Below are 12,518 nucleotides of genomic sequence, written 5' to 3'. Positions count from 1 at the left end.
AAGTAGAGTCAATCACATGTTCGGCTTTGCAATGGTTTGCCCATTAGGGCTTTACTCTTTACTATCTATTAATTGACTTTTGAATAGCGTCATAGACACATGTGCATCTAAAAATGGCTTGTGGAAAGACTTGGGGTCTTTTGGATTTTGAATTATGAATTTGAAATCGATTTAATTTGAATTTATGAAATTGGTTTTGATTTATTTAACCAGTTCCCCCGTATTTGATATCACAGTCTAGTGATTGAGCTTTGATGGTTGTATATGAAGTTTATATTGACCTTAATGAATTATAGGTTTTATTGTGATACCAGTTAACCAGTAATACATGTTTGAACCTTGCTTAAGTATCGACACCATAATGGCACATTTCTGTTGCAAACTGGGGGAACATATCTCATGTAACCAATAATGAATTGTGTTTACGAAACTCTTTGACTAGTCCAAGACGGACTCCCCAGCTGAGGTTTTCAGTTTTTTATTTAAGGGATTGGGAAGCAACACACTCGCACAGCGGTCAAGGCTTGTTAGCCGAAACGCGTCTGTTTGCTGTCACGAGGTAAATAAAGCATTTTAAACTCCCTTGAGTGCCCTTCGGATTTTTGTTGACTGCGTACAATATGAGCATTCACTCTCATGAATGGAGGCACCCGCCCGCCAGAGTTTGCAGCAACAAGTGGTGCCAATCGCTGAATAATGTACTTTAGATGTGATTTTTTTTTAAATCTATAAAATAAAATTATAATTTAACATATTTGAATTAGTTACATTTTAATTTCAAAAGTGCGTTAGTAGTGCTGTAGGATGTGACTGGGCCGGTGTTGTGTGCGTCCACTGAAGAGTGCTCATATTGTGAGTGTGGCAAAGCATATATTCAATGATCACCACTGTAAGGATCGCGGATATTCTGCAGGAGCGTCTGGAGTCGTGTAGATGAGTCCACAGCCGTCCCCCGTGTCTCCCCGACTCTATCAAACTCTAGAGTGCGAGGAATCCACTGGGGAAAACAGGGAAACAAAACAAGGATAGGTGGGGGGATCCGGTAGGTCTGGATAGGTGATGTCGTCAGGAGGAACAACAGGAGCGTAAGAGATCTCCACAAGGCAAACAAGTAGATTTCCCCGCTGTAAGATAAAGGTAGTTAGTGGTATACCTCTGTAACGCCCACCCTGTGTTCCTACTTCCTTGGTCCCCCAACACCTACCGGTATTTCTTCTGCTGCTAAGTAGAAGTCTGTATGAACCAACAGGTGTGATCTAAGTAGTAGTTCCTTAGGGTGCAGCTGTAAGGAATAAGTATATCAAGATTATTCTCCTGGGAAGGTAGAGTATCCCTGTAACACCTGAGGAAGGCGGGGAAGAGCTAGTACCTGGCTTGGTGATTAGAAGAGCGGGAAACCTAACCCCCCTGCTCAGTGGTCCTCGCAATATATCACCACCGGATTCCAGGTAGCTATTCCGGATGATGAAGGGAATGGATGTAAAGGTGACTGGAGGAAAGTATACTGGGGGCGTGAAAACCGGCCAAAGGAAAAGACTCCAGCTAATCCAAACTTGGAGTACCTTAACAACAGGCAAAAACAATACTAAATGATATTCAAGAATAACACATGGACCAGCTAGGCGAATGACAGAGGACACCTCGCTAGACAGCGCTAGGAATGAAGAAAGCGCTCCGTCAATGTCAGACCTCTCAACACGAGGAAACGCGAGACAGGAAACCCCTGGAACTCCAACCACCCAGCCGACCTTACTTGGGTGAAGATGCCATAACCAGGAGCAACCCTCGTGAATATCCTGAAGAGCGAGGACACCTTCCACTGTCAGTAACGACAGGATCCACACGCTACAACCACCAGCGCCGAGGAACGTCCCCGACACCAAACAGGAAACCGGAACGAACAAAACAGGAAGTCAGGCAACAGCGCTTGTGACGGAAATGGGGCTCGATGCAAGAACGCGAAGCGGTGTGTATACGCTCTTTGCCCCTTATATACTTGCCACCTGCAGGGGCTAAATCGCGTGGCATGACAACCACTGAGTTGGTTATGGTGGTAAGGCAACGATCATGGCTATAGTCCTGCTCTGTTTATTATGAAATGCAATGAAAAATGCAGTCTACCTGATGTATTTTTTGTGAAAAGCATACGCTAAAGTCAATAGGCATTTAAGGGTGGATTGTTGTTGCTCTGTATAAGAGCCAGAATATAGGTATTTTGTTACATGGAATCTCACATATTATCTTAGCAGGCAAGGATTTTAGTGTTGGTTACCGCCTCTGACAAACAGTGGTTATAGAAATTATGCACTGTAATAATTGATTTGCCAATTGTAATTTTGTATGCAACGTAATTTTATGACTATGCTGATGGTCGTCTTGTGGGAAAGCTTACGCTCAGTACAGTAGGCCTGAGTTGGTTATGGTGACAAGTCAATAATATCACCTAAAGGTCTGATTGGTGCAGAGGGAAAAGTTATGCAAGATGCCATTGGTTTGGGCTGTTCATCATGAAAAGTTATGACAAAATTGGTAGGCCTGGCTTATTTATTGTTAACAGCATATGGTAAAGCCGATAGGCCTCTAAGAATGGATTCTTATCACACTATGTTACAGGCTGTAGACAGATATTTTTTTACATGTAATCTCAAGGATTACCACATCAGGCAGGTGTTTCGGTGTTGGTCACCCACTCTGACAACCCCTGGGAGTAGAATAGTTTCACTGTGATGATTTTTGTTAGGCCCTATTGCGAGGGGTTGTAGATTATTGTAGAAACAATTTTTCTCAATATTTGTCATTTTATAATTATATGCATGATGGTTGTCAGCGTATGCACATTTCAGGAGGCCTGTGTTGGTTATAGTATCAAGCCAATAATGAAGGCTTTAGACCGGGTTACAGACTTTATTGGTTCACTGGGAAAAGTTATGTCAGAGTCCTCAGGTGCGATCTGTTTATAATGGAAGGCTATAACAAACCACATAGGCCTGACGTGCCTATTGTGAAAAGCATGTGTTAAAGGCAATAGCCTTTTAAGGGTTGCTAGTTATACCATTGTGATAAAGCCTCTAGGCAGGCATTTTTTTTACAAAGAATCTCACGGATTACCATTGTAGGTAAGGGTTTTAGGCACCCACTGAAAAGCCATCGGGACAGAAATTTGCATCTTGGTAATCCTTAATAGGCTCTATTATAAGGGATATTATATTGTTTTGGTAACTGTAACTTTGTACATATTTCTAATGTTATGACTGTATACCTGATCATTGTCTTGCAGGAAAGCTTATGCCAACACAGTAGGTCTGTGCTGGCTATGGTGACCAGCAAATGATGAAGGTCATCGCTTGATTGTTTATAATGAAAAGATACAATAGCAGCAGTAGGCCTAACAAATTGCTTAAGAAAAGTTAAAGTAGATAGGCATTTAAGAGTAGACTGTTATTACTCTGTCTAACAACCTACAGATAGGTATTTTGTTAAATTAAATTTCACATATTACTTTTCTAGGGAAGGATTTTGGTATTGGTTACCCCCTCTGATAAACTCTGGGGGAGAGAGGTAGAACATTCCAACTCTAATAATTCTTGCTAGAATCTCCAGGGAAGACATGATGGCTTAGCCTTCTGCCAGGATCTTGGTGTAGATGTGTCAGCCTTCTTCTGCCATTGATCTCACTGAATGTCTTTTACACTGTGCTTCCATCCATGATGGTGTACTGCCTGGGATAATGCTTTAGTAGTCCACACCAGTATTTGGCTCTTCGAATGAGGTCACTTTCTGATCACATGTGCACAACCACCTGAAATGAATGCACTTCACTGTCAGGGCGGGTGGCAAGTTCATTAGTTTTCTGTTTTCTCCTTCAATAATTCTCCTTTCATTTCTTTGCTTCTCCTCTTTTTTATTTTAATTTGGCTTAAGAGCATCTCTAGGCAATATTAAAGGGTTGCCTGCTTGCAGCTCATGTCTTCTTCAGTGCGCTACATCTCACATGGCCACTTTCTCTAAACCAGGCAACTATTTTGGAATGCTGTTGTCCAGAGTGTATCATTGTTTTACCGTTCCAAGATGGCGAACATGTGGGTCATAAATATGGCGGTGATGTTGGAATTGTAAAACAGTGAAAGACTATGTGCAATACCTCTGCAAGATGTACACCCGCTGTTATATTTAGTTTTGTTAGTTCAAGCCAATGCCCACCATGTTTATACAGGAGCATGTTTTCTTTATTCTACTTGTATTCTTTTAATTTATCTTTCATATGTTGTTGAGTGTGTGTGTTTTATTCAAAACGTGTCGGATGATGAATGCAAGAATATGACAATGGATGGATGGATAAATGATTAAATGTATGCAACGATGAGTCACAGAGGGCACGTATGATGACCTATTGAGTGCTTAAACCCATCAATGAAAAAAAAGCACTTCTGTTCATAAGCCAAACCTATTGGCATTGCCAATGCTTGTTTTCCTAATGCTGGTCACTAATACCATTTGCTTCTAAATATGTATTGATGCATGTGAGGTATGGTATGTATTTACACTGTGAAAAAATTATTGTTTTGTTGCCTCTTTTTTTCTTTTTTCTTTTCTTTTCTTTATAATATGTTGGAATTTGTTGCTTCCCAGGTACAAAAATCCTTCTGGGCTCCATCAAGAGAAAACATTTGGCCAAGCTTCTGTCCGAGCAGCTGAGCACAGAGCGACGCCTCCAGTATCTGCTCGACCAGACCACAGCTGGTACCAAAGTGTCCAATGATCTAACCGTGAGTGTTCACCGCAAAGAATGCATTGCTGCACCTTATTGTAGAGGGACCTCTGTCCTCAGATGCCATCGTTGAGGCAGCGTTCATTTTCTCAAAATCTTGTTTTTTATTTTTTTTAAAAGCTACTTCTTCACACAGTTCAAAACTTCACTTAAGTAATTTGACAGGGTGGAGCAACATCAGACATGGCTCGGTGACACGCTTACCTGTCAGTGGAGTTCTATCAATCAATCAATCAATCATAGGCATTTGTATAGCGCACTGCTCACCCGGAGGGTCTTAAGGCGCTGGGGGGGGGAACGCTACTGCTCGAACAGCCAGGTCTTGAGTTGCTTCCTGAAGGCGAGATGGTCTTGCGTTGTCCGGAGGTGGATGGGGAGGGAGTTCCATGTCTTGGCTGCCAGGTAGGAGAAGGATCTTCCTCCGGCAGTGGCTCTGCGGATGCGGGGGACGGTGGCGAGAGCGAGGCTGGCGGAGCGGAGCTGGCGGGTGGGCTTGTGGAAGGTCAGGCGGCTGTTGAGGAACTTGGGGCCCAGGTCGTGGAGGGCCTTGTGTGCGTGGGTGAGGAGTCGGAACGTGATTCGTTTGTTGACGGGGAGCCAGTGCAGGTCTCTCAGATGTCCGGAGATGTGGCTGTGTCGGGGGATGTCCAGGATGAGTCGTGCTGAGGCGTTCTGGATCCGTTGGAGTTTCTTCTGGAGTTTGGCGGCGGTGCCGGTGTAGAGGGCGTTCCCGTAGTCCAGCCGACTGGTGACGAGGGCCTGGGTGACCGTCTTCCTGGTCTCGGTGGGGATCCACCGGAAGATCTTTCGAAGCATGCGCAGGGTGTTGAAGCATGAAGACGAGACGTCTACAGGTCCTGTTTAACTCAAAGGCAGTTTGACAATCCTTCTAACAAGTAGTGCCACTGTCCTTGAAAACACAGGTATTAGCTATTACTGTGAGTTCACTTAAATACCAAATACCTTATATTTATGCTTTGATTTGAGCAACCATTATCATAAACTATATTTGATTATAACTCAGATAATCTATAAAAGTACATACAAAAACCATAAAAATCATTTAAAGTGATTAAACCATACCCGTCATTTAATTAGGCACGGAATTCCTGCAGCGCACAGCATATTTAAAAAGGAACCAGAAGCCAAACAAACTTCGATAGCAATTCATAATTGTAGAAAGTTTAATGCAGATGAGCACTTTTTAAATTCGGTGATTTTAAAAGTGCAATTAAAAACCTTTTAGTATACGAAACATAAAATATACATTCTCATCACACAGGCAAATAGTAATAGTGTTAGTTGCCTACCGACCCAAAGGGAAACATAACATGGAGGGAAAAGTGCCAGACCTATATCAGAACAAAGCTCGCTCCCAATCACCGGAGGAGAAGTCTTCAGCACTAAGTACTGCCTAATGCTAGATTTCTAAATTCAAAAGGATCCCATGTAGTTTGTCTCATGAATGAGAATGTACTCTTAGTCCATGAAATATCATTCTTGATACCAGAATGCCATTCAAAAAGCACAATTCGACCAATAGAAGTACACTCCTGCCTTGGAATATCAAACCAACAATTGCATTTTAAGCAATCATTGATAATCTCGCGATTGAAAGATACACTCTCGTCAACCCCACAGATAGCCAGAATAACAATGGGGCAACTTAGGAGAGTCCTCAATGTAAGGGAGACCCAGCTTCTCAAGACAGATAAAACAGGAGCTTCCAAGTGGAATGGAAAGTAGACATTGGTGAAACCGGGTTCCTTCAATCTGTAAGGACGCTGTATTTAAGTAACCCTATAAGCCAGTGCCATAACTAGGATTGGGACACATTTGGCTTTATAAATATAAAAAAACAATAGTAGCGGTTTCCCTCCCAAAGATGGAATGAGATTAAATAAAGCCCCAACCGACTGAGATAACCTTTGTCTTCTAATTGAGTTGTCAATAAGCCAGAGTGAGATCTGTCGAAGGTAACCCGTAAATAGGGAAAACTGGAAATCCTCAGTAACTTGTTCACCTGCACAGAGACGGGCCGCATATGAATATTGTTGATTTTGCCACAAGCCCTAGTCTGTGACTTCGAATAATTAATTTACAGGCCTGGATCAGCAATGAAAGATTTGAAGGCAGTGTCATCCGCTTACAATAGTGCCGGGTAGCTACAGAAATAACAGTGGGCACATCTAGACACTTCTCCACTAGTTCGGAATTAGGACTATTAATATATATGACAGAGAACAGCATAGGGGCCAGTGGGCAGCCCTCCCGTACCCCTCTCTCCAGTGTAGAAGGATCACCGCATTCCCCCAAGGCACCAAATCTAACTCCAAGTCATATCATTGGGTAGCGCAAATAATAATTAACCGGGAATGAATCTGTCCCCATATGGGATAGTATTGACCATAGATTCAACTGATTACCCAGTCCAAGGCACTATAGAGGTCCATGAAAGCCAGGTACAGTGGGCAGCCCCTAGAAAAGGTTTATTTTCTGACTATAACCTGCACGTTTAGTCACTGCTTCATTGTACCCAGCCCCTCCCTGACCCCATATTGGCAAGTAGTCAGAATGCCCTGTTCTGTTCAAAGCTCAATCCTATTGAATATAACACTGCCCAAGACGGTCAAATTAATAAAAAAATTGAGCCTTTAAGTACATGGATCTGTATGAATACCTTTTTTTAATATAGGTCCAGCTGAGCAGTCAAGGCTTACTCTTGGGGCAGAATGACTTGTTCAAAGAGCTTAAAAATCTTGCGCAAGAAACAAAACGTCCCAGCAGTGGTATGATTTTTCTAAAAAGAGGCAAGACTGTAAGAAACTATAAGTAAGTATGCTCTGGCCTTTTAGTAGTTCTCTGGCATTTTGCGTACTCTGCACAGTCACCTTTTCATAAACCTTCTTGTGCCTAGCAGGAAAAGGGGTTGTTACTTCCAGGAGAAGCAGGTTGAAGATCCAAATGATGCTTCCATTCATGGACAGGGTTTCTGGGTGGCTATCTTACTGTCTATGCAGTTTCTTTAGAATGTTCAGGGACTCTTTGAGGGCCATGAAGTCAAGCAGAGGTGAGGAACCACATTTGGGGCTGCACTGTTCAACAACAGCACATGCAAGAACCTCACACTGTCCAGGTGACCTTTATATGTGATGTAAGCGTTTTGGAGCTCCGGCTGGCTACAAGAGGTGTTGGTTGGTTACAGTTGGATGATTCTTGTCCTTCACTAGTGTGCAGGTCATGAGGAAAATTGCCAGAATGCTGACGGAACACATCATCTTATCTGGCTGATTATAGCTATCTCAGCTGGATGACGGATCCCGGTCTGTGGGTCAAGATGGAACCAGGGGCTTAAAGAAAGTTTTCTGCCACACCTTGGGTTGCCTGAACAAAGGCACAGATGCCTGCACCTAAGGGGGTGTTGTTGATGGGATCTTCCTCGTCAGTGGCGTAACGAAAGTTGATGGGGCCCCCCTGCAAGGTACACAAAGGGGGACAGCTCCTGATTTAATCCAAAGCTCTCAAACCTAAGTAGTGTGCTGAGGGGGCCACCTGCAGCTTGGCCCCCCACCCCGATCCATTCCTGGAGTAGTTTACATAAGAAGAGCGTTTTTTCAATTGCCAAAACCTTTGGCCTCCTTTGATAAATCCTTGCGAAAAGTTTCAAAACTAGTTTGACGCTCAATTCAGCTGCTGTCTTAAAAGTTTTGGGGTGATCCATCAAGCGGGGGCTGGGAAAAAGCAGAGTCCCAAAAAGCATGCTGCCCATGTTAATTTTCATAGGAACCTTAGACACGACTACTGCCTGAACTGTTGAACAGAATTACACCAAATTTGGCAGGAAGGTAGCTGTTGATCCAGGTAAGTGTCTTCTTGTGATTGGTGTAAATCTTTTCAGTAGTTGTGGAGTAATTTAAAGGAATCTCCAGTTGTATATATAGGGTCGCGGAGGATCTCCAAACCCTCACAATCTTGTGCTGAGATCTGATTGTCTGCCAACACTTCAAACCAGGCAAAAGTTTTTTTTTTAAAGGAACAGGGGCCAGTGTGGAAATACCCTGATCCCCTTGGCCACTTTGGGGGGAGGTCACACGGGGCCAAAAAAAGCATTTTTTCTCTTTAATTTTCAGCTGAAAATATTTGAATAAACGAAGCGCGAGCTCCCTCGCTTCGTTAGTAATTGCCACCCAGGTGGGCCTTGTCCTGGGAGCATTTTAATAATAAGGGAGAGGGACGCATGGGCCCCCCCCTCCCGGGGAACAGTCCACCCCGGACTGCCAAGCCAGATCCTCCCTGGACCAGAAACAAGCATCCCGGGACAGGTTTCGGAGTATCACCCTTCATCAGTCAGCCTGCTTGATTTCAGTGGCACAGTGAGCCCAGGACTCACATCTGGACATACTCGGCGCACTTTGGCCAAGAAAGCAAAAGACACACATATGATGGACGGAATACGGAACAAATAACAGCTTGACTGTTCCCATGAGCAGCAGGGTCAAGCCTTATTTGCATATGGCAGGGTCCAAACTAGGGTGGCGTAGTTAGCAAAAGAACAATGGATTTAACCCAGGTCTTTCGACTGGGGGGTGAATGTTTGATTTATTCAACATTCCATCCATCATTTGTTGCCGCAGCACTTTTTGCCCTAAGTGGGATGGACATCATTTGTTTCTGCAGCACTGGGTGGGCCCAGGGCACCCACAATAGAGGGTGGGCCCTGGGGGATGGGGTCTCTGGAGCCAAAATCAGCACAGGAACTTTAATTTTCAAAACATAAACAAAAAATAAAGGCTGGGCCCTAAGGGGATGGGGTCCCCGGCTCCCAAATCTGCCCCAGGAAGGAGCAGCGTGGTCCCCTTCCCCTAATACATAAAAAGAAATTAAGAAAAAAAAAACACCAGCAAGTCATTGGAAAGATCCTACCCACCACCCCCATTGAAAAAAGCCTGGCCCTGGGAGGAAGGGTGCCAAGGGTGAAATTGGCCCAGGGAAAGGGGGGCACGCAGCCCCCCTCACCTAATAAATAAAGACAAATTAAGAACATAAATGGCCAGCAAGTCACCGGAAGCCTTGCCCCCTTTCACCACCACTCTGCAAACATGCCTCCTGGTGCTCAACTGGTTGGGAGATGAAGTCCTCTTCGATGCAGGGGGTCCTTGGGGGCCAACAAGCCCTCCTGTTACCTCCAGTAGGTCACAAACAGCAGGGTTGCTGAGAGGACTTCGGAAGCCACGCCCCATTTCTCCATTTCCCTGACAATGTGCCTCCTGGCACACTGCTGGTTGGGGGATGAAGTCCACTTGACTCGAGAGGGTCCTTGGGAGCCAACAAGCCCTCCTGTTACCTCCGGTAAGTCTCACACAGCGGGATAGCTGAGAGGTCTTCGGGAGCCATGCTCCCTTTCTCCACCACTCAGCAAATGCTCCTCTTGGGGCACTGCTGGTTGGGGGATGAAGTCCCCTTGGATGCTGAGGGTCCTTCGGGGTCAACTAGCCCTCCTATTACCTCCAGAAAGTCCTATAAAGTGAAATTGCTGAGAGGTCTTCGGAGGCCCCACCCCCTTTCTCCACCACTCTGCAAACGCACATCCTGGCGCACACTGCTGGTTGGGGGATGAAGTACCCTTGTCTCTAGAGTGTCCTTTGGGGCCAACAGACCCTCCTGTTACATCCAGTAAGTCCCATACAGCGAAATTTCGGTGAGATCTTCAGAGGCCACGCCCCCTTTCTCCACCACTCTGAAAACGTACCTCCTGGCACACTGCTGATTGGAGGATGAAATCCTCTTGGATGTTGAGGGTTCTTGGGGTCCCAGAAGCCCTCCTGTTACCTCCAGTAAGTCTGACTCAGCAGGATTCCTGAGAGCTAGTCAGAGCCCCCCACCCCTTTATCTACCACTCTGCAAACGCGACTTCTAGTTAAAAAAACTATTGAAATTCATTAAAAAAACTAAAGGTTATAGGGATGTTATAATTAGGAAGTAGAATTTAAAAACCTTAGAAATTCACTGAAAAAAACAGGTTACAGGGACGTTATAGTTAGGCTTAGATTTCACTCGGGTTTAAGAATGAGAGTGAGGGGGACCCCTTGTCACAACCAAGGGAAATAGGGTACTTCTAGCAATGTACATGTACATGTTCTAACATATGGGCTGTTATTCACATGCGCCATAATTAGCATAGTGTCTTTTCAAGTTTTTCGCCTGGGAATCCCTCTCTATACTTGTTAGATTTCACTCGTACAAATCCAGTGAAATTCAGAAGTTATAGTTATCCGAGCTAATTATAACTTACACCCCCGCAATGCACTGCTTAGGACTTCCCATATTACATCACTCATGACATGGTCAGTGACACCACTGATAACATCACTGATGGCATCATCCACAGAACCACTCACACACCCACTCACACCCTATACAACCTCTCATACACCCACTCACACACCCACACAACCATTCACATACCCACTCACTAACCCGTACAAGTACTCACACAACCACTCACTCATCCATAGAGCCACTCACACACCCACTGACTCACTCATACAGCCACTCACAAAACCACTCACTCACCTATAGAGTATTCATACAACCAGTCACTCACCCATCCAGCTACTCACACACCCACTTATTTACCTGTACAGTCACCCACACACTCACTCACTGACCCATACAGTCTCTCAACAGAGCCAGTCACGCATCCTTACAAGCACTCACACACCCACACAACCACTAACATACCCATTCCCACAACCATACAAGCACTCACACATCTGCTCACTCATCCTTACAGCAATTCATTCAGACACTCATTCTCCAATACAACCACTCACAAACCAACCCACTCAAACACCCAGTCACTCACCCATACAGTCACTTACACACCCAGTCACTCATTCATACAGTCATTCAGACACCCACTCACTCACCGATGTAGTCACTCACATACCTGCTCACCCACCCATACAGCCACTCACACAGCTACTCACTCACCCATACATCCATTGGCACACCCACTCACTCTCCAATACAGCCACTCGCACACCTACTCTGCTTTTTGAAAAGGTGATAGTACTGTCCCATTAAAAGTACAGGAGCTGAGCAGAGAAGTGCTGGTATACCCAGTAACCCTACTCAACCGTTCTACCTTCCTAAGTCAATAACATGAATGTGACGGAGTTACGCAACTTTAAATATTCGTTATCCACCAAAAGAACTTTTACATAAAATCCATATTAATGACAGTAGGTAAGTAAGATAGTACCACTCAAGTTTGGCAGAGTGGGAGTTCTCACGCAGAACATCAAACTGCAGTACACTCACAAAGAATAGGCATTGTAGGAAAAGTAAGCCGGGCTCAGCTTGGGATGTTGCACTGGGTACAGAAAGCGAGGTGCATGCATTACAATGTTCTGCTCTTTATATCATTAGCTTTCATCAATCTATCAAAGCAAGGGCAAGCTTTGTGTCACATGTTACACTTTATATACTAGACAAAGTGCTTGCTCCCTTCCATACTGAGGAGTTACTTGACCATATAGAGTAATGAGGCCGAATGCTGAGTTCTTTTCTTAAGTCACCGAACTCCAAGGTGACTTACATTATCCTTAGGTTGTACAACAGTGGGCATTTTTTATTCCTTATAATACATTATTACACCAGTTACCCTTCCTTCCCAATGCTTAATTCCTTAGTATCTTGTTCTTTCATATGTAAGAGATAGTATAGTGGCAGACATGAAGAATAAAGG

The 12,518-nt window shown here is 44.4% G+C and overlaps 1 protein-coding gene across 2 annotated transcripts in view; it reads left to right on the top strand.

The window, feature by feature from the left end:
* The window catches only part of LOC146782882 (chloride channel protein ClC-Kb-like), a 260,608-nt gene that overhangs the window by 181,502 nt on the left and 66,588 nt on the right, over positions 1 to 12,518 (top strand). For both annotated transcript variants that reach the window (XM_085637370.1, XM_085637369.1), the window contains exon 16: positions 4,630 to 4,766. In XM_085637370.1, coding sequence (XP_085493496.1) covers positions 4,630 to 4,766 — 137 coding nt within the window. The remainder of the gene's footprint in view (positions 1 to 4,629; positions 4,767 to 12,518) is intronic.

Source organism: Triturus cristatus, chromosome 12 (genome assembly GCF_964204655.1).
Source record: "Triturus cristatus chromosome 12, aTriCri1.1, whole genome shotgun sequence".
NCBI classification, from domain to species: domain Eukaryota; kingdom Metazoa; phylum Chordata; class Amphibia; order Caudata; family Salamandridae; genus Triturus; species Triturus cristatus.
The sequence above is the reverse complement of the archived record's forward strand: the minus strand, read 5'-3'. Positions and strand labels throughout refer to the sequence as shown.